The 25737-nt window shown below is 44.4% G+C and overlaps 1 protein-coding gene across 2 annotated transcripts in view; it reads right to left on the reverse strand.

The window, feature by feature from the left end:
- Window positions 1–1921: 1921 nt before the first annotated feature.
- The window catches only part of LOC115205272 (arrestin-C-like), a 40562-nt gene continuing 16746 nt past the window's right edge, over window positions 1922–25737 (reverse strand). Inside the window, exons 1-16 of one of the 2 annotated variants that reach the window (XM_029771066.1) lie at window positions 10646–10768; window positions 9391–9424; window positions 8169–8199; window positions 7878–7938; window positions 7634–7678; window positions 7325–7518; window positions 6576–6635; window positions 6378–6454; window positions 6135–6270; window positions 5905–5989; window positions 5583–5655; window positions 5291–5428; window positions 3462–3569; window positions 2945–2998; window positions 2749–2778; window positions 1922–2022 (exon numbers count right to left, since the gene is read on the reverse strand). In XM_029771066.1, the coding sequence (XP_029626926.1) occupies window positions 2766–2778; window positions 2945–2998; window positions 3462–3569; window positions 5291–5428; window positions 5583–5655; window positions 5905–5989; window positions 6135–6270; window positions 6378–6454; window positions 6576–6635; window positions 7325–7518; window positions 7634–7678; window positions 7878–7938; window positions 8169–8199; window positions 9391–9398 (1083 nt within the window). In that variant the 5' untranslated portion in view covers window positions 9399–9424; window positions 10646–10768 and the 3' untranslated portion in view covers window positions 1922–2022; window positions 2749–2765. Of the gene's footprint in view, window positions 2023–2748; window positions 2779–2944; window positions 2999–3461; window positions 3570–5290; window positions 5429–5582; window positions 5656–5904; window positions 5990–6134; window positions 6271–6377; window positions 6455–6575; window positions 6636–7324; window positions 7519–7633; window positions 7679–7877; window positions 7939–8168; window positions 8200–9390; window positions 9425–10645; window positions 10769–25737 lie in introns of those variants that run through there. The other variant, XM_029771067.1, reaches the window with a different exon arrangement.

A 25737-nucleotide genomic window follows, 5' to 3' on the forward strand; every position in this document is an offset into this window, starting at 1 on the left:
CTCTCACACGGGACATTTCTGATCCCCAGCCCCATGGGCACCATTACAATTAGCACATACCACTACTTTACCCAATGCTACACATTACTTTGTCTCATGCCCTTCTGCACACTTCTCACACCTAGAAACATCCCTCCTACACACTGCTGCCACATGTCCATAAGCTTGACACCTGTAACAACGTAATGTTTTCGGCACAAAAGCTTGTATGGGATAAGTTATATATCCTAACATCACTTTGTCAAGCAAAGACTCAACATCAAAACTTAAAAGGACAGACAATGTCTCGTGCCACCCTGTCTACGTCTCACCAAACAACGAGCATCACAAACACTGGGTACATTTACCGCTACCCCAGTAATCATTCCTTTCAATGGCACCCTTTTCTTGAGAGCAAAACAATTCACATCTCTTGTCCCCATTCGTTTAACGCGGAGTGCCTGCTCCCTCTAGCCAGCAGAAACACAAACAATTATCACAAGAGCACTTTTGGTTACTTTTACTGATTCCACAGCATCCAACTCTTGTTTTCACCCACCCTGAAACCACAAATGGATCAGCCAAAAGGCAGGGCTCCACTTTTTCCAAAAATGTCATTTCTACCATCACAGACTCCTCTTTATCCTGACCCTCGGTGCAAGCAACAATGGACAAGTGATGGTGCTACAATCTGCTTTGTTGCAAGTTATATCTTATGTTGTAAAATGTAACACATAGCTAATGGTTTAAATGTTCAGAATTATTCATCTGTGGGCCTATGTGACTGCATTAGCCATTGTCCATGTGTGACACGCTAGGAACCATAGTTTTGGTCCACGTTTCCCAGGGGCCCTAATTAGTGTGAAAGATATAAAATCACCGCGTTCCGGTTTGTGCTTGTGCTTGTCATTTGTTTCAGACCCATTTGAAACCCCATGCTGTCTTGATAATTGTTTGGGGGGTGTGGTTGATTGTGTTCAGACATTGTTTGTTTGAGGTTGACAAAATGCAAGAGTTTATTGCATTGAAAGACTTCTGCAATTGGCCCAACATCCTTTGTTGGTTGCAGATTGTCATGTGTTTGGAATGGCTTTGATGGCTGTGGGGAATTGCTTATCGTAATCAGAGGAAAGAAGCGGTGAACTAACAGAAGACAGTGAGGAGATACACATAAAGATTTGACACAGGAAGTAGGAGGTGAACATCTTTTTATTTTTTTGTTGTTGCATTAGACATGGTCCTGTGTAGCTCAGCTGGTATAGCATGGCGCTTGCAATGCCAGGGTTGAGGGTTCGATTCCCACGGTGGACCAGCATGAAAATGTATGTACTCACTGCTGTAAGTCGCTCTGGATAGGCGTGTTTGCTAAATGGCTGCAATGTAGAGTGCCACAATCAGGGTTCCCCACAGCCATCTCCCCACCCACTGCTGCCACAATCAGGGTTCCCCACAGCCATCTCCCCACCCACTGCTGCCACAATCAGGGTTCCCCACAGCCATCTCCCCACCCACTGCTGCCACAATCAGGGTTCCCCACAGCCATCTCCCCACCCACTGCTGCCCATCTGTTCATATAACACTCAAATGCTGCTACAGTTCCTTTTGAGATACCATCATGTGTGCAAAAAAATAAATAGCTGTTATATACTCTTTATTGTAGAGTTCACTTGTAAAAAGCAAAACAATTTAAACTATAGAAATTACTTTTGGACCTATGGTGGCTAGTAATTAATTGTGTTTCGTTCAAGGGGACTCAGAGCCCTCTCATCTATCTGCTATATGATGCCATCCCAGTGTGCCCTCATCAGTAGGTGTAATGTTGACGAAGGGTCTAAGGAAGAGAGAAATAAATGTATATTGTTGTGATCTTCTTGGGTCTCTGCTATATGTTATTGGTGCTTAGTTTCTTTGGTGTCAGTTGGCCTTATTGGTGCTTAGTTTCTTTGGTGTCAGTTGGCCTTTCAGCGAGTCTGTTGCTGTTTCTCTTACTCATCATCCTTCTGCATCTTCTGTTGGGGAATCTACTCAAATTTTATATCCGTTCTAGAGGGGGAGACATGGACAAACACAACATCACATCAGCTATCTGACAAGGAATTGCTTGAATATGTGGTTGTTCTGTTCAATAGCTTTTCTCTCTTTTGAGTCCACTATCAAACCATGATATCTTGTGCATTGTACTACAGTAGTCATAGCCGTGGAAAGTAGGGGTGTTGAGGGTGCTGCAGCATCTCCTCCCGAGTGGCGCAGCATTCTAAGGCACTGCATCTCAGTGCTAGAGGCGACACTACAGAACCTGGTTCGATCCTGGGCTGTATCACAACTGGCCGTGATCGGGAGTCCCATAGGGTGGTGCGCAATTGGCCCGGGGTTGTCTGTCATTGTGAAATAAGAATTTGTTCTTAACTGACTTGCCTGGTTAAATTAAAATAAAATATTTATGAACTATTATTACCCAATCCAAAACATCTTCCCGTGGCCATGACAGTGGTATCTCTATATCATCCTAATTGGCATATGTATCCAAGTGTATGATCATTCTGTAGCACAATACACAAGCATATCAAGAGGATACAGTGTGTTGACATTGTGCACTTCTTTAAGAGCTATTTCTATACCTTGACAGTATATCCAATGAGCGACAATGGAAAATGTTTCTTTAACTGAAACTATTTCAACCCTTTCCCACTATTACCAAATAATAATGCTTTTGTATCCCTTGAAGAAGTGAATATTGGGCCGAAAACGTGACATTGAGAGTGACCTCACCTGCACTACCGAAGCGTTTACTCCACTGGGCTGCAGTTTAAGAAATGCACAAACACACATAAGATCAACATTCTTATGGAAACAATTAGAAACTATAGACTCAATGGAAAACTGAAATTGGCACGCATGCCAGAATATCATCACGTATGAATCCCCCATTTCACACTGATTAACCAGGTAGTAGAGTTGTACTTACACATCTGCAGGTTTGGGAGACATCAATACCAAAGGTAATTCTACTCCGACATCACTGTGGCGAAACAAAATGTGCATTATCAGTGGGCAACATAATCATGTTTCTCCAACAAAACCATGCTGACATTCATGTACACTGAGTGACAAAACATTAAGAACACCTGCTCTTTCCATGACTTAAACTGACCAGGTGAAAACTATAATCTGTTATTGATGACACTAGTTAAATCCACTTCAATCAGTGTAGATGAAGGGGAGGAGACAGGTTAAAGAAGGATTTTTAAGCCTTGAAGCAATTGAGATATGGATTGTGTATGTATGCCATTCAGAGGGTGAATGTGCAAGACAAAAAATGTAAGTGCCTTTGAACGGGGTATGGTAGTAGGTGCCAGGCACACTGGTTTGTGTAAAGTACTGCAACGCTGCTGTGTTTCTCACGCTCAACAGTTTCCTGTGTGTACTCTGTGTATATGTCATATAATAAAGTGCATATGTCATATATCAACTCCTGTTCTTACCTGGCTGTTAGGCCTCCCAAGAGGCCTCCACTGGAGACCAAGAGGTTCACCTTGATTTTGTAATCGACTAAGATTCCCTGCATTCCTTTATCCATGCCAGGACGAATGCTAGGAGAGGGGAGGACAGGACAGGGATGGGTTACCTCAGGCTTTTTGACAATAGATGATGATGTAGAAAAGGGTTTTTATCATCATCTACAGAAGGAGAGCGGGGTGTGGTGGAGGTACACTACCGTTCAAAGGTTTGGAGTCACTTAGAAATGTCCCTGTTTTTGAAAGAAAAGCATATTTTTTGTCCATTAAAATAACATCAAATTCATCTGACATACAGTGTAGACATTGTTAATGTTGTAAATGACTATTGTAGCTGGAAACAGATTATTTTTTTATGGAATATCTACATAGGCGTACAGAGGTCCATTATCAACAACCATCACTCCTGTGTTCCAATGGCACGTTGTGTTAGCTAATCCAAGTTTATCATTTTAAAAGTCTAATTGATCATTAGAAAACACTTTTGCAATTATGTTAGCACAGCTGAAAACTGTTGTTTTGATTAAAGAAGGAATAAAACTGGCCTTCTTTAGACTAATTGAGTATCTGGAGCATCAGCATTTGTGGGTTCGATTACAGGCTCAAAATGGCCAGAAACAAAGCACTTTCTTCTGAAACTCATCAGTATATTCTTGTTCTGAGGACTGAAGGCGAGCCATGCGAGAAATTGCCAAGAAGCTGAAGATCTCATACAATGCTGTGTACTACTCCCTTCACAGAACAGAGCAAACTGGCTAACCAGAATAGAAAGAGGAGTGGGAGGCCCCGGTGCACAGCTGAGCAAGAGGACAAGTACATTAGAGTGTATAGTTTGAGAAACAGATGCCTCACAAGTCCTCAACTGGCAGCTTCATTAAATAGTACCCGCAAAACACCAGTCTCAATATCAACAGTGAAGAGGCAACTCCGGGATGCTGGCCTTCTAGGCAGAGTTACAAAACTGGCCAATAAAAAGAAAAGAACACAGACACTGGATAGAGGAACTCTGCCTAGAAGGCCAGCATTCCAGAGTAGCCTCTTCACCGTTGACGTTGAGACTGGTGTTTTGCGGGTACTATTTAATGAAGTTGCCAGTTGAGGACTTGTGAAGCATCTGTTTCTCAAACTAGACACTCTAATGTACTTGTCCTCTTGCTCAGTTGTGCACCGGGTCTCCCACTCCTCTTTCTATTCTGGATAGAGCCAGTTGGCGCTGTTCTGTGAAGGGAGTAGTACAGTACACAGCGTTGTACGAGATCTTCAGTTTCTTGGCAATTTCACACATGGAATAGCCTTAATTTCTCAAAAAAAATATATACTGACGAGTTTCAGAAGAAAATTATTTGTTTCTGGTCATTTTGAACCTGTAATCGAACCCACAAGTACTGATGCTCCAGATACTCAACTAGTTTAAAGAAGGACAGTTTTATTCCTTCTTTAATTAGAACAACAGTTTTCAGCTGTGCTAACATAATTGCTAAAGTGTTTTCTAATGATCAATTAGCTTTTTAAAATGATAAACTTGGATTAGCTAACACAACGTGCCATTGGAACACAGGAGTGAAGGTTGCTGATAATGGGCCTCTGTACGCCTATGTAGATATTCCATAAAAAATCTGCCGTTTCCAGCTACAGTAGTCATTTACAACATTAACAATGTCTACACTGTATTTCTGATCAATTTGATGTTATTGTAATGGTCAAAAAATGTGCATTTCTTTCAAAAACAAAGGCATTTCTAAGTGACCCCAAACTTTTGAACGGTAGTGTATGTCTTGGGTAACTCACTGACTCACAGTGTGGTAGAAGCCAGGTTGGTATCTTCATCCTTTAGTCTGCCGTCCACGGCCAGACCACGCTTCTCTTTGTTGTTGGACAGCAGAGGGATCACCGTGAACGTCTTCTCCAGGGTGGATTCTCCTTTTACTTCCTCCCTGTGCAGGACGACCACACAAACAGGACATTGTGATTCACCAACAGTGAGAATCAAAATATACTTTATTGTTTGACTTCAGTATTGGGTTATAGACATAAGGTTTGGTAATTCGACATTACAGTAGAAATGGAATGAATGTGTTCTTGACTTACGCAAATTCCTCATTCAGAACAGTCTTGGTATATTTGTCTGTTTGGTAAAGCAGCACCTCTGTTGTCTGGTCAACTGGTCAGAAAGATGTGTGTTGGTCAGAAACAAGAGTTGAAACACACACACACGCAATCATGACAGAGAATAATATATATATGCAGACATTTTTCTCCAAAGCGACTTACAGTCATGCGTGCATACATTTTACGTATGGGTGGCCCCATGAATCAAACCCACAATCCTGGTGTTGCAAGCGCCATGCTCTACCAACGAAGCCAATCAGGACAGAGAACTCACATCACAACCACTTTTATGTTGACTCACTTGTTATTTTAATTTTCTTCACCACCTTTGCGGTTTCATTGTTGATTTTGACTTTTACAGGGATTGGGTCTCCATGGAAATAGAGCTGAAAGTCACCAAAGGAAAGCAAACATGTTCAAATAAACAGGTATCATACAGAATGATCCATCAATAGAAAACCAGCACAGTAATCAACGTTCTCCTATGCTGACAGGATACAAGTCTAATCAATGGAAGGGTTACAGGCCTACCTCCTTCTCTATAGAGGCCTCCAGGTGGACTAGCTTGTCAGACATCATGAAGTTCTTGCTGATGTCAGCCTGGGGTCCAGCAGGTATTGTTCCTGGGGCAAACTGGATCTTCCGGATGATCAGACGGCAAGTGTCCCTGACAGGAGAGAGGAAGAGAGGGAGAAAACCATCAGAACACACAATCATCTGATTACTAGCAACAGCAAATGGTATGCACAGTAGTGGAATTCCACTAATACACACTTCTTGTTAATTTTCTCATCGGGGTCGTCTGCCTCATTGGCGATGTAGGCTTTCACCTCATAGTCGACACCACAAGCCTGCAGAGGTAGGAAACAAAGGAGTGATTTGTCTTTGATGAAATGTTAAAATCGAGAGGGTGAAAAAGAAAAATAAGAAATAGAGAGAAGATTAGAGAGAGAGCGGAGGAGAAAAACGTACCTTGCCGACATCCTCTGGTGCTGGCTGAAGGCCGACTGAGCACGGTAGGTTGTTATCAATCTGAAATGGACAGGAAGTAAGAAGTGATCAGGTGTGGATAGATACAAACCAACAGGCTAGGATGTCCATTTCCTTCAAAGGTCCAATGTAGCCGTTTTTATCTCAATATCATATCATTTCTGGGTAACAATTAAGTACCTTACTGTGATTGTTTTCAATTAAAATGGTCTTAGCAAATAGCAATTTCTCAAGCAAGAATCTTGCTAATCTTGTCTGGGAGTGGTCTTAGTAGGGAGTGGAAAACTGAAAACTATCTGTTATTGGCAAAGAGGTATGGAACTGTCTTTCTTATTGGTCTATTAACTCATTTACTTCATTTATTTAATTTACTGCTGATGTCACCAGGCAGGCCAAAACTCCCTCCCACCAAAACATGCTGAAATTTCAGGGAGTCTTACACTAAAAGGCATTATCATAATTTTACCAATTTCACAGTATTATTCCAACTTCACAGTGTATATATAAAATATATATAAAACACAGGAAAATCAAGTTTTGGACTGCACTGGGCCATTAATGGGAATGTCCATTGTGACAAAAGTCTTTGATGTCTTTTGCAACACCAGCTAAGAGCACGGACCGAGATTACACTTTGTGTGGCTGAACAGTGAGCAATGCACAGACATAATATATTTTTGTATGATGCCGTGTGAAGGATGAGACGGAAGGAAACACACAGTGAAACTCACATTGAAAGTGAAGGCATGGCCTTGGTCCTCACATTTCTTCAGGAGGGCCTCCTGCATAGGGGTGTTGGCTGGTTTGGTGCCAACAACAGGGTAGATCTGCTGCCTCTTTATCCAGATGTCTTTTCTGTAGTTCATCCCGATCAGATCTAGGTCGTCACTACCATAACGGAAGGAGCATGCTAGATACACCCATACTGCAACGAGATTAGAGATAGATCTTTGATATCAAGATTGAACCTTGATGGGCTGAATTTGACTTCATGCATCTTTCCCAGTTCAATAGACACAGTGAAATCAACTAAATGTTACCTTTCCTTCCTTCAAGTTCAGCGGGGTCAACCTTGACCACCCCATCTGCAAGAGAAGATATATGTATGAAAAACACACACACATACACACACACACACACACACACACACACACACACACACACACACACACACACACACACACACACACACACACACACACACACACACACACACACACACACACACACTACTCTTAGATTAGTAAAGTGCAAAGATGTTCAGAGATAACTTTATAAACACACCGACGATATCAACAGTCTCCACATGGTCCACGAAGTCTCTCTTCCCCAGGTAGAGAGCAATCTGGGAAAAGGAGAAAGGGAGAGAGAGAGGTTACTTCCTATCTGTAATCAACACCATATAGATAGGCCTAATCTCAGTTATCTTGATGGAGCCTGAGGAATCGCAGTGCCGTTTGTAAATTGGCTCGGTTAGAGGAAGCCTATGGATTCCTGCTCTGGTATGCGATAAGTGCATCAGAGCAGGCCCCGACCAGTGTGTCTCACAGTTATGATATCAGAGGGGGTCCTTACCGATCCGTTGCCGCTGGTCTTCTTGTAGATCCTACAGAGAGAGGGTGATATGAACTTTAGACACTAGATTGGATTCAACAAATCTGTATCATGCAATATAACTATTCATTGTGTCCTCCATCCATTGTAGGACACATGATGTCTTAACCTAAACCCTGTCATCATTAGAATCTTCCATAGCCTGCTCCCATATGCCCTCCGTCTAATTCCACTTAGTAGTATTAGTTAGTTATCGTCCCTAGTGGCAGTGGGTCTTTACAGTCTTAAAACTCACTGCACTTTTTGTGATTGCTATCCTTACTGAGCCATCCCAGTACTTTGCTTAGTGACCTACCCTAACTGGCCTGCTGTCAGCTCCAGTTTAATTAAAAGACAAGGCCTCTACTCCCCCTCCCTCCATCCCTTCCTCTTCCCACTGAGGCCCTGGATTGATTAGTACCCAGGGTGGCATGGGAGCCACTGGCGTGACTGGTACAGCCAGCTATCTTCACGTAACAATGAGGCAACCACAGGTCTGTCTGAAGGGGAACCTGACCTTTGATCTGGTCACAATAGAGACACTGCTGAGGGTGACTCCACAATGACTTGCGTAGCATAAACATTTTCTCACAAATGTTTTTTCATATGGTATCTCATAATATAATCCTATCAGTTCAATATTCCTAATATCCTTTTTTACCTCGCCTAATCCCTTATATCAGTTTATCAATCAATATAGCATGCATCGCTTGCCTATTTGCTCACATCTTTGCTCGTGTATGCTGTTAATTCTAAACTGCTCTATTCCGGATCTAATCCAGAGATGATCCGTCCTAATCAGGTTCTTTCTGGATCCTCTTAACCTTAGAAGTATCACCCATCCTTACATGACACAGGCAATGTGCTAAAGGTAGCAAAGTAATTACATTGACATTTTAGTCATTTGGCAGACTCTCTTATCCAGAGCGACTTACAGGAGCAATTAGGGTTAAGTGCTTTGCTCAAGGGCACATCGACAGATTTTTCACCTAGTCGGCTCTGGGATTCAAACCAGCGACGTTTGGATTACTCGCTCTTAACCGCTTGGCTACCTGCTGCCCTAATAGATATTCATAATCTAGCGTCTCTCTGTTCTGTGCCACAGTCTATGGTTTAGTATGTTCTGAAAATAAACGCTGCCTCTATATATCTGTAGAAATTAGCCATTGTTGGTAGGTGATTGGTGAATTTAAAAGATACTCACTTTGCCATGTCTGTGGTTAATTGGATGAGGTTGTCTGTAGAGGTAGAAAATACAGTTTAATGAACTGCATTAGGATACAATAACAAGAAACACTCTTCCAAACAAGATAAGAGTCCTCCCTGGTTGCAAATTAATTATATGGTGGAAGCTGGACTATTTCAGCAGAAAAAAAAAAAAATTGTATTTGATTTGATTAGTCTAAACCAGTGTAACTAATCAGTGGGAGATAAACATGATGCATTGGTCCCTTAATCTGATTAGCTAGGCTGGTAATTAGACAGATCAAATCAAAGACAAATTACCCACTGGGCAAAAACTGCTTGAATAAATGTTGTTTCCACATCATTTCAACAAAAAATGTTTTTTGGGGATGATCTTAAATCAACGTGGAAATCTGATTGGATTTACAACAAGTAGACAAGGGAATTTCATCTTTTTTTTCACCCAACTTTTAACCTAAATCCAATGGCACGGTGACATTTGTTGTTGATTTCACATTTAATTCACGTTTAGTTGACAACTCAACCAAATGTAAATCATAAATTGACGTCTGTGTACAGTGGGTGGTTTGTTCCTACTCTTACTTACAACCAGATTTAGCTAATGCCTAAATGAAATTGGCTACTGCAATGTAAATATGCTTAAAATGAGCTCGGTCCGAGATAACTCTCTGCACTGTCTATTTCTGACCGAGGCTGCCATTGTCAATACAGGTGACAGATGAATATATTTCAAAATGGGCACATCACATGTCCTCTACATTCAAAGAAGTTGGTAAAATCCACCCTGTTCTACAACAGTTTTTTGATAATACTCTGTGCCTAGTATCAGTTTTAAAGACCCTTGATAAATGATATCTGTAATGAAAGGTTAAGACAAATGTTCCTTCCATTCCATGACAACAAAGCAAGGTGGGCAATTCCAGCCCTGGGCAGCTTCAGAGTGTAGGTCTTTGTTCCAGTGCATCCCTAACCTGAGCAGGGCTGGAACAAAAGCTTGCTCACACTGAAACCCATTTTCAAACCTTGCAGTAAAGGCTACATTGGCACGTCCATCCATCTCCTAATCAGTCATTCCTAGAATCAGCATGATAGTTATCACTTAAGATATAAATTAGATGCAGATACAGTTTTCTGAGATGTTCACAAGATAAGATGTCATGCACGATATGATCCTCCATGCATGATGTCATCTTTCCCCAGTAGGCTATGGTGTTGATGTGAAGCAGGGTCCGCAGGTCTTGCATTGTACTCACCTCAGTGTCTTGACTGTGTCTGTTGTCTGGTGTTGCTGTCCCTGTAATCCGTCACACTGTGCCTGCGTAGCGAGTTTTAGCATCTACTACCTTCCGTCCTCCACCTTTATACCTCGACCTCTCAACCTCGCCACCCTCCCCTTGGCTTCCCCTGCCGTTATAAGACGCTACTTTTAGGCCATATCCTATTAATTCATTAGCTGGCAGCGTTTTTTGGGCTACAACAGGGTTACAAATAAGCAGAGAAGGTGACTTAAAAGGATTAAATCCTGAGTAACTTGTTGTTGAATAGGTGGGTGTAAGGAGTGGGGCTGTTTGGTTGGATTAAAGGGAATATGATCAAATCAAATCAAATTTTATTGGTCACATACACATGGTTAGCAGATGTTAATGCGAGTGTAGCGAAATGCTTGTGCTTCTAGTTCCGACCATGCAGTAATATCTAACAAGTAATCTAACAATTTCACAATAACTACCTAATACAAACAAGTGTAAGGAATGAATAATAATATGTACATTTAAATATATGGATGAGCGATGGCGTACAGTATATACATCTGAGATGAGTAATGTAGAGTATGTAATCATTATATAAAGTGGCATTCTTTAAAGTGACTAGTGATACATTTATTACATCCAATTTTTAATGATTAAAGTGGCTAGAGATTTGAGTCAGTATGTTGGCAGCAGCCACACAATGTTTGTGATGGCTGTTTAACAGTCTGATGGCCTTGCGATAGAAGCTGTTTTTCAGTCTCTGTTCCGCCTTCTTCACCACACTATCTGTGTGGGTGGACCATTTCAGTTTGTCTGTGATGTGTACGCCGAGGAACTTAGAACTTTCCACCTTCTCCACTACTGTCCCGTTGATGTGGATAGGGGGGTGCTCCCTCTGCTGTTTCCTGAAGTCCACGATCATCTCCTTTGTTTTGTTGACGTTGAGTGTGAGGTTGTTTTCCTGAAACCACACTCCAAGGGCCCTCACCTCCTCCCTGTAGGCCGTTTAACTCACGTTGGCTGCGGTGAAGGAGAGTCCGCAGGTTTTGGTAGCGGGCCGTGTCAGGGGCTCTGTTTTGTCCTCAAAGCGAGCAAAGAAGTTGTTTAGTTTGTCTGGGAGCAAGACATCGGGGTCCTGCTCCCAGACAAAGGTCTTGTCCTTTGTCAGTCTACACGTCTGTGGGCATGTTATCCTGTCTGGGTCCATTTTGGGCTTGTATTCATTGTGGTGCCTTGGCTTGCACTATGAGTCAGTACAGAAGGATAACAATACCATTGGGGGATGCCACCACACAACTGGCTTTGCTCTCTCCCCCAGTGTGTGTATGTGAGGCATACAAGCCACGTGTCTGTCTGTCTGTCTGTCTGTCTGTCTGTCTGTCTGTCTGTCTGTCTGTCTGTCTGTCTGTCTGTCTGTCTGTATCTTTCTGTCTTCCTGTCTGTCTGTGTCTGCCTGTCTGTCTGTCTGCCTGTATCTGCCTGTATGTCTGTCTGTCTGCCTGCCTGCCTGCCTGCCTGCCTGCCTGCCTGCCTGTCTGTCTGTATCTTCCAGGCCTGCCTGCCTGTCTGTATTTATCTGTCTGTCTGTATTGCCTATCTGTTTCTCTGTATCTGTCTGTCTGTATCTGCTTCTCTGCCTGTCTGTCTGTCTGTATCTGTCTGTCTGTCTGTCTGTCTGTCTGTCTGTCTGTCTGTCTGTCTGTCTGTCTGTCTGTCTGTCTGTCTGTCTGTCTGTCTGTCTGTCTGTCTGTCTCCGACTCATAATAAGCCGCTTAGTGGACATGTCTGAATCTAATGGTAGCTGTCACGTAAAGGGAAATCAACAGTGGAAACAACCTCCCCTCCTCTGTTTTGGTAAAAAGCTAAGGGCTGGGCCTGGACAAATGTAACCCCTCTCAAATTGATAGACAGATCTATGGATGCAAGGGCTGACCATCCAATATATCAAATGATAGTTTTAAACATGTTTTCAGGCTATACAGTACAGTGTTTGTTTACATTCACAATGTTTACAAACATTGGAGTAAAACATGCTTATATTTTCGGTTCTAATTGGGTACGACAGTTGAACTAAGCTCATGAGGCATTTATAAGTTATATTCTTCAATAATCAATGGGTACAATATATATACAAAGTATGTGGACACCCCTTCTAATTAGTGGATTTGGCTATTTCAGCCACACCCGTTGCTGACAGGTGTATAAAATCGAACACACAGCCATGCAGTAGAATAGCCTTGTTGAAGAGTTCAGTGACTTTCAGTGTGGCACTGTCATAGGATGCCACCTTTCCAACAAGTCAGTTCTATCATGGCTCTGGCAAAGACCTAGATGTAGACATAGGAGGTGGATAGTACGAGTCTCAGAGTTTATTACAGTACAAGGGGCAGGCAAAAGAGTCATAATCCAAATCAGAGTTAAGCAGGTACAGGCGGGCAGGCAATCGGTAGGTCATGGCAGGCAAAGAGTCGTAATCCAAATCAGTCAGGCAGGTAGAGGACTGCAGGCAGGATCAGGACAGGCAAAAATTTCAGAACTGGGAAGACTAGGAAAAACTAGCACACATGCAACAAGGGAACACGCTGGTGGGACAAGAGGAACTGGCAACAGACAAACAGAAAACGCAGGTATAAATACACAGGGGATAATGGCGGAAGATAGGAGACACCTGGTGGGGGGTGGAGACAAGCACAAAGGTGAAACACAGGTGAAACAGATTAGGGTGTGACAAGTTGGTCAAATTTCTGCCCTGCTAGAGCTGCCCCGGTCAACTGTAAGTGCTGTTATTGTGAAGTGGAAACATCTAGGAGAAACAACGGCTCAGACGCCGGTGGTAGGCCACACAAGCTCACAGAACGGGACCACCGAGTGCTGAAGCATGTAGTGAGTAAAAATGGTCTGTCTTCAGTTGCAACACTCACTGTCGAGTTCCAAACTGCCTCTGGAAGCAACGTTAGCACTGTTTGTCGGGAGCTTCATAAAATGGATTTCCATGGCCCAGCAGCTGCACACAAGTCTAAGATCACCATACGCAATACCAAGCGTCAGCTGGAGTGGTGTAAAGCTCACCGCCATTGGACTCTGGAGCAGTGGAAAAGTGTTCTCTGGAGTGATGAATCACACTTCACCATCTGGCAGTCTGAATGGCTATTCTGGATTTGGCGGATGCCAGGAGAACGCTACCTGCCCAAATACATAGTGCTAACTGTAAAGTTTGGTGGAGGAGGAATACTGGTCTGGGGCTGTTTTTCATGGTTCGGTCAAGGCCCCTTAGTTCCAGTGAAGGAAAATCTTAATGCTACAGCCTACAATGACATCCTAGATGATTCTTAATATATATATTATTTTTTTTACCCCTTTTTCGGGGTATCCAATTGGTAGTCTTGTCTCATCATTGCAAGTCCCGTACGGACTCAGGAGAGGCGAAGGTCGAGAGCCATGCGTCCTCCAAAACCAACCCAACCAAGCAACACGGCTTCTTGATACAATGCCCGCCTTAGCCGGAAGGCGGCCGCACCAATGTGTCGGAGGAAACACCGTACACCTGGCGACCGTGTCAGCATGCACTGTGCCCAGCCCACCACAGGACTCGCTAGTGCGCAATGGGACAAGGACATCCCTGCCGGCCAAACCCTCCCCTAACCCGGACGGCGCTGGGCCAATTGTGCACCGACCAATGAGTCTTCTGGTCGCAGCCGGCTGGGACAGAGCCTAGACTCGAACCCAGAATCTCTAGTGGCACAGCTAGCACTGCGATGCAGTGCCTTAGACCACTGCGCCACTCGGGAGGCCCCTTCCTAGACGATTCTATGCTTCCAACTTTGTGGCAACAGTTTGGGCTCTTTCCTGTTTCAGCATGACAATGTCCCCGTGCAGAAAGCGAGGTCCATACAGAAATGGTTTGTCGAGAACGTTGTGGAAGAACTTGTCTGCCCTACACAGAGCCCTGACTTCAACCCCATCGAACACCTTTGGGATGCGAGCCAGGCCTAATCGCCCAACATCAGTACCCGACCTCACTAACGCTCTTGTGGTTGAATGGAAGCAAGTCCCCGCAATGTTCCAACATCTAATGGAAAGCCTTCCCATAAGAGTGGAAGATGTTATAGAAGCAAAGGGGGGGACCAACTCCATATTAATGCCCATGATTTTGGAATGAGTTGTTCGACGAGCAGGTGCTCACATACTTTTGGCGATGTAGTGTATATATCATTAATTTACAAGTCCAAAAATGGATGTAGCAAGTGGAGATTGCCCAATTAACGTTTTCATGTGGTTATGTTATGTTAACTCTTTCATTATGCACATTTCTGTCTCCACATGCAAATGGCTCACCGGCATTTCTGGATGGCTAGTAAACCCAACTAGCAACAATGATCTCTCATGTGAATGGTCTGTTTATTCCACTAAAAGGTGGAATGTTGTTCAGTCTGGCTTTGTTTAAAGGCAACACTTTAAATGGATTGTCCATCTCAGTGGTGATTTTCGGAAATGTTGGTGGGGAAAACTGCCTCAAAATGTTTTAGATCCATGCTAGCAAAGCCACTACACAACACAACACGAAACAATACATTAACTGCACTATAACGGTGACAAACGGTGCCCACAAACTGTTAGGGCCTACATAAAGCTGTCCCAACAGAAGAGTCTCAACACTTTACCACTGATACATCTGGCTATTAGCGAAGCCTTGTCTGGTAGCAAAACAGTTTGTTCAGCCTCATTAACTCATTAACTGCCTTTAATCCACATTTGCTTAAACAAATGTGGTTTCTACTGACAATTGAGATGTACAAACTACGGCGTAAGGGGATGACAAGCAGATAAGAGGCAATCCGTAATTTCAAATATGACATTAATGAACGAGCTAGGACGGACATATTCAATATAACTATTTGTCCTGCACTTCTGAAATTTACAGCGACAGAATTCAGAACATGGGCCATTCTTACAGTATTCTCCCTGTATACCAAGTCAGAACTGTAGGATAAATAAATGGCCGTATAGGTAGACAATGAAGGCTCTTACAATATTTGATGATGACATTTCTCTAATATAGGCTATAGGTTACATGCACACCACCAAGTCAGAACAGTAGGCTAAATTATGAGGGGAAAAGGGAGGAAATTATTAGGGTGAGGCACATGGGCTACTAACAGCTTACTACACAACATGCACTTAGTATTACTTTCTTAGCTACACTGTACATATCTCCCTGGCATATTACATCATTTATTCAGCAGCATACAAGACACTTTTGGACTCACCTTGTTGTGCTGTGCTCACTTGAACAGGAAGGTGGTGAGGTGGCCTGTCACGTCCTGACCAATATAAGTTGTTATTTTCTATGGTAGAGTGGTCAGGGCGTGACAAGGGGTGTTTTTGTGTTTGTTCTATGTTTTCTCTTTCTATGGTGTAGTTCTAGTTTGTCTATTTCTAGGTTGGGGTTTATTGGGTTGACCTTCAATTGGAGGCAGCTGGTCCTCGTTGCCTCTAATTGGAGGTCATATTTAGTAGGGATGTGTCTGCATGTTGTTTGTGGGTGATTATCCTTTGATTAGTGTGTTTTTTCCCTCGCTGCGTCACGGTTTGTTGTTTTGGTATTTCAAGTTTTCTGTATTTGCATTACGTTTCACGAATATAATAAATATGTGGAACACAAACGCTGCATCTTGGTCCGCTCCTTATCACAGCCGTGACATGGTCCTTCTTGGCAAATTTTGTCATCAAACTTTGTCATCGAAGTCTGGCGTTTTCTGGATTTATGGTGCTTTCAAGACAACTTGAAACTCGGAAAAAACAAGGTTGAATCATGACGTCAGTGATCTTCATGTCGGAGATCTAGAAAGAGGCCCGAATTCCCGGCTTGGAATTCCGAGTCGGATGACCGTTCGAAACTTGTTGTCCCGAATGGAGCTAATTTTTTCCCGAGTTCCCAGTTGACTTGAACTCACTGAAGTCTGACATTTCCCAGTTCCGAGTTTCTAGTTGTTTTGAAAGTGGCAGAAGTCATGCTGGATTGACAGCATGGCCAATGTTGCATGTTTCTCCGTTTAAGCTTGGAAAAGAGACCCTTAAACCCAGACTTGCACCACACACCCACTCCACTGAATAGCAGGCTAGTGATTGCTTTGCAATGCTTGCAGTTAGCCACTGATTCCTTCCAAACCACTCATTGTTGAATTTGTGATTTCCAACTTGTTGAGTAATGCTTATGTCCAATGGCTGATGAGCACCGATATGTTATATCGATAATTCTTCTTAATAATTTTTCTTCATAATTCAAGGATTGAAAACGATTTGCCAGTAGATTGTAGACTTGATTCATGATGATGACTGCTAGCTTGCTAACTAAGATTTTGAAAGTATGATGTTGACATGATCAGTCCAATCAAAGCTACGGTACATATAACGTGATTTGACATCATTTTATCTGTGGCCAATGACCTTGAGCCTTCTTGGATGGACACTTCTAATGTAACACTATGGCAGCATCCAAGGGGCTTGAATCTTCGAGCTCTCTCTGTAGATTTTGCGGTGACATAGAGTCCCCATGAGTGACAGAACACTGAGCCAATCACGGCACAACAAGAGAACATTACCAACCCCTACACCGCGAATTTCCGCTGGCTGCCTCACCACAGAAAGCACTGAGCTAGGCTGAAAAACCTGCATTTTGGAGCTGCTTTACTCAAGAAAGAAAGAGACCATGTTTGTATGGGGCTTTATTAACTCAATGATGTTTGTTTTTTTTCTACATTGTTTGCAAACTAATATGTGACACGTATTTATGCCAAAATAACAATGCAAACAGGCAACAACAACAAAAATATGTATACATATACTATATTGTCGTGGAAATTACCACCAGGGACACATGAAGTCAATATTAAATTAATAATTCTTTATTATCAGCAAGCTAGAAAGGTTCCAACAAACTTAATGCACCATAGTTGTAAGCCCTGACGCCGGAGACGAGAAGCAGGTATGGGGAGCTCTCGAGCGCCAGGGGGGAAGAGCAGGAGCAGGCGTGACAATAGGAGCTCTCTAGGAGCACCACCCGGCGTCCCACCTGGGCGATCCTGACGGGCAGGCCGAGGCACGGGCGCAGGACAAGCCGTCTGGGTGTGAAACCCAGACGAACCGACAGAGGCGTGAGAGCCTGGCGAGCCGGGTGAGGCATAGGAGCCTGACGATCCGGCTGAGGCATGGGAGCCCGATGATCCATCGGAGGCGTACCAGCCTGACGAGCCAGCTGGGCATAAAAATCTGATGATCCGGCTGAGGCCTGATGTGGGGTGGCCCCTTCCGAGCCAACCGGTGGTGACCGACGAGCTGGCTTAGGCACCACCGGTTCCATCGGTGTTGGGCCCCGGACCCAACGTCACCACCAACCAGAATGTCAGCACTCCTCGATGCTTCGTATGATGGCTGCTGCATTCTGTAAGGCCCGATGCCGGAGACGAGAAGCAGGTATGGGGAGTTGACATTTAATTAGGAACAGACAAAGAGCAAGACAGAAACAACGTCAGAACACAGATACATAATGACAAACGACAATCAATGCAGCAGCGGGGAACAGAGATGGGGAACTGACAAATATAGGGGAGGTAATAAACAGGTGATTGAGTCCAGGTGAGTCCAATAATACGCTGATGCACGTGACGGGGGGAAGGCAGGTGTGCGTACTGATGGTGGCAGGAGTGCACAATGCTGGGGAGCCTGGCGCCCTCGAGGGCCAGAGGGGAAGAGTGGGAGCAGGCGTGACAATAGTACACAATAGTTGGGAGCTCCGCCGGGGCAGTCCCGTTAGTTCTCTTATATACTGCTTACACAGACAAGTTATATTTGCATGATTTACATGATTCATAATTCATAATTAATTCATCATTAACGTTTGGTTCATGCACGTGACCGACCAATACCTCACGAGACTTCTTCTCTCCAAGCTGAGACCTTGAAACTGAGACACCTCTTTTGGTTCTCAAAACAATGTTCTGGGCATACTGGCAAATTGCTTATACTGATAGTGAGGATTCCTCCCAGGCACGATAAATCAGTCACTTGCATGAACCCAGTCAAATTGGTTATTAGAAAAGCACAAACATAACATTTTCCTTCACAATATACAGTACCAGTCAAAAGTTCGGACACACCTACTCATTCAAGGGTTTTCTATATTTTTACTATTTTCTACATTGTAGAATAATAGTGAAGACATTTTAACTACGAAATAACACATATGAAATTGTGTAGTAAGCAAAAAAGTGTTAAACAAATCTAAATACATTTTAGATGTTAGATTCTTCAAAGTAGCCACCTTTTGCCTTGATGACAGATTTGCACACTCTTGGCATTCTCTCAACCAGCATCACCTGGAATGATTTTCCAACAGCCTTGAAGGAGTTCCCACATATGCTGAGCACTTGTTGGCTGATTTTCCTTCACTCTGCGGTCCAACTCATCCCAAAACTTCTCAATTGGGGTGATGTCGGGTGATTGTGGAGGCCAGGTCATCTGATGCAGCACTCTATCACTCTCCTTCTTGGTCAAATAGCCCTTAGACAGCCTGGAGTTGTGTTTTGGGTCATTGTCCTATTGAAAAACAAATGATAGTCTCACTAAGCGCAAACCAGATGGGATGGTGTATCGCTGCAGAATGCTGTGGTAGTCATGCTGGTTAAGTGTGCCTTCAATTCTAAATAAAACACAGACAGTGTATTAGCAAAGCACCCCCACACCATCACACGTCCTCCTCCATGATTCACGGTGGGAATCACACATGCGGAGATCATCCGTTCACCTACTCTGCGTGTCACGAATACACGACGGTTGGAACCAAAATTCTCAAATTTGGACTCATCAAGGACAGATTTCCACCGGTCTAATGTCCATTGTTTGTGTTTCTTGGCCCAAGCAAGTCTCTTCTTCTTATTGGTCCTTCATTAGTGGTTTCATTGCAGAAATTCATGAAATCTCCTCTGAACAGTTGATGTTGAGATGTGTCTGTTACTCAAACTCTGTGAAGCATTTATTTGGGCTGCAATCTGAGGTGCAGATAACTCTAATGAACTTATCCTCTGCAGCAGAAGTGAATCTGGGTCTTCCTTTGCTGTGGTAGTCCTCATGACAGCCAGTTTCATCATGGTGCTTGATGGTTTTTGCTACTACAAAGTTCTTGAAGTTTTCGCTGGTTTGAATCCAGGCTGCATCACATCCGGCTGTGATTGGGAGTCTCATAGGGCGGTGCGCAATTGGCCCAGCGTCGTCCGGATTTGGTTGGGGTAGGCCGTCGTTGTAAATAAGAATTTGTTCTTAACTGAGATATAACTGACTGACCATAGCACCCTGACACACAGGTGTCCCACCTTGTTGTAGGACACCTGTGTGTCCCATACCTAAAATGTCAAACCCATGTACAACGAGTGACTGGAGTCCCATCTCTCTAACGTCATGCCTTGGAAAAATCCAGAAGATCTTCATAAAAAAAACTCATGCCAACAGTTTTATCTGAATGCACGAATCAGTATGCATACCTACCAAAGTCCAGCACTACTACTGCCCTTGTGAAAGCCACACACTCCTGGCTGACAGCTAGACTCCAAAAAAACAACAATGGTGAGGGTGTTACTTGCTGATATGTCCAAAGCCTTTGATCGAGTAGATCACACAAAGCTCCTACAATCTGTCTGACATTGAACTGTGTCCAAGGTTACTAGCCTAGCTACACCACAGGAAGAAGGCAGAGGATGATGGTTACTAGCCTGGCTCCACAGCTATACCACAGGAAGAAAGCAGAGGGTGATGGTTACTAGACTGGCTCCACAGCTACACCACAGGTAGAAGACAGAGGGTGATGGTTACTAGCCTGGCTCCACAGCTACACCACAGGAAGAAGGCAGAGGGTGATGGTTCCTAGACTGGCTCCACAGCTACACCACAGGTAGAAGACAGAGGGTGATGGTTACTAGCCTGGCTCCACAGCTACACCACAGGAAGAAGGCAGAGGGTGATGGTTACTAGCCTGGCTCCACAGCTACACCACAGGAAGAAGGCAGAGGGTGATGGTTACTAGCCTGGCTCCACAGCTACACCACAGGAAGAAGGCAGAGGGTGATGGTTACTAGCCTGGCTCCACAGCTCCACCACAGGTAGAAGACAGAGGGTGATGGTTACTAGCCTGGCTCCACAGCTACACCACAGGAAGAAGGCAGAGGGTGATGGTTACTAGACTGGCTCCACAGCTACACCACAGGTAGAAGACAGAGGGTGATGGTTACTAGCCTGGCTCCACAGCTACACCACAGGAAGAAGGCAGAGGGTGATGGTTACTAGCCTGGCTCCACAGCTACACCACAGGAAGAAGGCAGAGGGTGATGGTTACTAGCCTGGCTCCACAGCTACACCACAGGAAGAAGGCAGAGGGTGATGGTTACTAGCCTGGCTCCACAGCTACAACACAGGTAGAAGACAGAGGGTGATGGTTACTAGCCTGGCTCCACAGCTCCACCACAGGTAGAAGACAGAGGGTGATGGTTACTAGCCTGGCTCCACAGCTACACCACAGGTAGAAGACAGAGGGTGATGGTTACTAGCCTGGCTCCACAGCTACACCACAGGTAGAAGGCAGAGGGTGATGGTTACTAGCCTGGCTACACAGCTACACCACAGGAAGAAGGCAGAGGGTGATGGTTACTAGCCTGGCTCCACAGCTACACCACAGGAAGAAGGCAGAGGCTGATGGTTACTAGCCTGGCTCCACAGCTACACCACAGGAAGAAGGCAGAGGATGATGGTTACTAGCCTGGCTACACAGCTACACCACAGGAAGAAGGCAGATGGTGATGGTTACTAGCCTGGCTCCACAGCTACACCACAGGAAGAAGGCAGAGGGTGATGGTTACTAGCCTGGCTCCACAGCTACACCACAGGAAGAAGGCAGAGGGTGATGGTTACTAGCCTGGCTCCACAGCTACACCACAGGAAGAAGGCAGAGGGTGATGGTTACTAGCCTGGCTCCACAGCTACACCACAGGAAGAAGGCAGAGGATGATGGTTACTAGCCTGGCTCCACAGCTACACCACAGGTAGAAGACAGAGGGTGATGGTTACTAGCCTGGCTCCACAGCTACACCACAGGAAGAAGGCAGAGGATGATGGTTACTAGCCTGGCTACACAGCTACACCACAGGAAGAAGGCAGATGGTGATGGTTACTAGCCTGGCTCCACAGCTACACCACAGGAAGAAGGCAGAGGGTGATGGTTACTAGCCTGGCTCCACAGCTACACCACAGGTAGAAGGCAGAGGGTGATGGTTACTAGCCTGGCTCCACAGCTACACCACAGGAAGAAGGCAGAGGGTGATGGTTACTAGCCTGGCTCCACAGCTACACCACAGGAAGAAGGCAGAGGGTGATGGTTACTAGCCTGGCTACACAGCTACACCACAGGAAGAAGGCATAGGGTGATGGTTACTAGCCTGGCTCCACAGCTACACCACAGGAAGAAGGCAGAGGGTGATGGTTACTAGCCTGGCTCCACAGCTACACCACAGGAAGAAGGCAGAGGGTGATGGTTACTAGCCTGGCTCCACAGCTACACCACAGGAAGAAGGCAGAGGGTGATGGTTACTAGCCTGGCTCCACAGCTACACCACAGGTAGAAAACAGAGGGTGATGGTTACTAGCCTGGCTCCACAGCTCCACCACAGGAAGAAGACAGAGGGTGATGGTTACTAGCCTTGCTCCACAGCTCCACCACAGGAAGAAGACAGAGGGTGATGGTTACTAGCCTGGCTCCACAGCTACCCCACAGGTAGAAGACAGAGGGTGATGGTTACTAGCCTGGCTCCACAGCTACACCACAGGAAGAAGGCAGAGGATGATGGTTACTAGCCTGGCTCCACAGCTACACCACAGGAAGAAGACTGAGGGTGATGGTTACTAGCCTGGCTCCACAGCTACACCACAGGAAGAAGGCAGAGGGTGATGGTTACTAGCCTGGCTCCACAGCTACACTGTGGTCCCGTCCAACGATAACCCCGGACAGGGCCAACCAGGTGGGATATAACCCCACCCACAGCCCCCACACTACTATAGGGATATCCACAAACCACCAACTCACTACCCTGAGACAATGCTGAGTATAGCTCACAAAGATCTCCCCCATGGTACGAACCCGAGGGGGTTCCAAAGTCAGTGACTCAACCCACTCAAGTGACGCACCCCCCTAGGGACGGCATGGAAGAGCACTAGTAAGCCAGTGACTAAGCCCCCATAATAGGGTCAGAAACAGAGAATCCCAGTGGAGAGATGGGAACCGGCCAGGCAGAGACAGCGAGGGCGGTTCGTCGCTCCAGTGCTTTTCCGTTCACCTTCGCACCCCTGGGCCAGACTACACTCAATCATATGACCTACTGAAGAGATGAGTCTTCATTAAAAACATAAAAGTTGGGACTGAGTCTGTGTCTCTCACATTGATAGGCAGACCATTCCATAAAAATGGAGCTCTATAGGAGAAAGCCCTGCCTCCAGCTGTTTGCTTAGAAATTCTAGGGACAGTAAGGAGACCTGCGTCTTGTGACCGTAGCGTATGTGTAAGTATGTATGGAAGGACCAAATCGGAGGGATAGGTAGGAGCAAGCTCATGTAATGCTTTGTAGGTTAGCAGTAAAACCTTGAAATCAGCCCGAGCCTTAACAGGAAGCCAGAGAGGCTAGCACTGGAGTAATTTGATATTTTTTGCTGCTTCTAGTCAAGATTCTAGCAGCCGTGTTTAGCACTAACTGAAGTTTATTTTGTGATTTATCTGGGTAGCCGGAGAGTAGAGCATTGCAGTAGTCTAATCTAGAAGTGACAAAAGCATGGATTAACTGTTCTGCATCATCCAACTGATGACACTGTTACATCAACACATTACCTTTCTGCATCATTTTTGGATAAAAGGTTTCTGATTTTTGCAATGATACGAAGTTGGAAAAACGCTGTCCTTGAAATATTCTTGATATGTTCGTCAAAAGAGAGATCAGGGTCCAGAGTAACGCCGAGGTCCTTCACAGTTTTATTTGAGATGACAGTAAAACCATCAAGATTAATTGTCAGATCCAACAGAAGATCTCTTTGTTTTTTGGAACCTAGAATTCGCATCTCTGTTTTGTCCGAGTTTAAAAGTAAAACATTTTCCGTCATCCACTGCATCTCAGTGCTTGAGGCATCAGTATAGACACCCTGGTTCGAATTCAGGCTGTATCACAACTGGCCAGGCGGTGCACAATTGGCCCAACGTTGTCCAGGTTTGGCCGGTGTAGGCAGTCATTGAAAATAAGAATTTGTTCTTAACTGACTTGCCAAGTTAAATTAAGGTTACATGTCTGAAACACAGGCTTCCAGGGAGGGCAATTTTGGGGCTTCACCATGTTTCATCGAAATGTACAGCTGTGTATCGTCCTCATAGCAGTGAAAGTTAACAATATGTTTCTGAATGACATCCCCAAGAGGTAAAATATATAGTGAAAACAATAGTTGTCCTAAAAGGGACCCTTGAAGAACACTGAAACTTACAACTGATTTACCAGAGGACAAACCATCCACAGAGACGAACTGATATCTTTCCGACAGATAAGATCTAAACCAGGCCAGAATTTGTCCATCTAGACCAATTAGGATTTCCAATCTCTCCAAGAGAATGTGGTGATCGATGGTGTCAAAACCAGCACTAAGGTCTAGGAGCACGAGGACAGATGTAGAGCCTTTGTCTGACGCCATTAAAAGGTAATTTAACACCTTTATGAGTGCAGTCTCAGTGCTATGATGGGGTCTAAAACCAGACTGAAGCATTTTGTATACATTGTTTGTCTAAAGGAAGGCGGTGAGTTGCTACGCAACAGTTTGAAAAACATTTTTGAGAGGAATGGGAGATTCGATATAGGCCAATCGTTTTTTTTACATTTTCTGGGTCAAGGTTTGGCTCTTTCAAGAGAGGCTTTATTACTGCCCCTTTTAGTAAGTTTGGTGGATAGGAAGCCGTTTATTATGTTCAACATAGGAGGGTCAAGCAAAGGAAGCAGCTCTTTCAGTAGTTTAGTTGGAATAGGGTCCAGTATGTAGCTTGAAGGTTCAGAGGCCATGACTATTTTCATGAACGTGTCAAGAGGTATAGGATTAAAAAACTTGAGTGTTTCCATTGATCCTAGGTCCTGGCAGTGTGGTACAGACTCAGGACAACTGAGCTTTGGAGAGATATGCAGATTCAATAATTTACTTTCTAACGATCATGATCTTTTCATCAAAGAAGATCATGAATTCATCACTGCTGAAAGCCATCCTCTCTTGGGGAATGCTGCTATTTAGTTTGCTTTGCGACAGTATCAAAAATACATTTTGAATTGTTCTTATTCTCCTCAATTAGGTTGGAAAAATAGGATGATCAAGCAGCAGAGAGGGCACTTCGATATTGCACGGTACTGTCTTTCCAAGCTAGTCGGAAGACTTCCAGTTTAGTGGAGCGCCACTTCCGCTCCAATTTTCTGGAAGCTTGCTTTAGGGCTTGGGTATTTGCTGTATACCAGGGAGCTAGTTTCTTGGGGGTGCGACTGCATCTAGTGGTTTTTAGGGGTGAAACTGCATCTAGGGTATTACGCAAAGTTACATTTAGTTCCTCAGTTAGGTGGTTAACCAATTGTTGTTTGCCGACGTCCTTGGGTAGGTGGAGGGAGTCTGGAAAGGCATCTAGGAATCTTTGGGTTGTCGAGAATTTATAACACGGCTTTTGATGATCCTTGGTTGGGGTCTAAGCAGATTATTTGTTGCGATTGCAAACGTAATAAGATGGTGGTTATGAGGAAAAACGTTAAATCCACAATATTTATCCCACTGGACAAAACTAGGTCCAGGGTATGACTGTGGCAGTGAGTAGATCCGGAGACATGTTGGACAAAACCCACTAAGTCGATGATGGCTCCGAAAGCCTTTTGGAGTGTGTCTGTGGACTTTCCATGTGAATATTAAAGACACCAAAAATTGGAATATTATCTGCCATGACTAGAAGGTCCGATAGGAATTCAAGAAACTCAGTGAGGAACGCTGTATACGGCCCA

This window comes from Salmo trutta, chromosome 13 (assembly GCF_901001165.1).
Source record: "Salmo trutta chromosome 13, fSalTru1.1, whole genome shotgun sequence".
Taxonomy (NCBI): Eukaryota; Metazoa; Chordata; class Actinopteri; order Salmoniformes; family Salmonidae; genus Salmo; species Salmo trutta.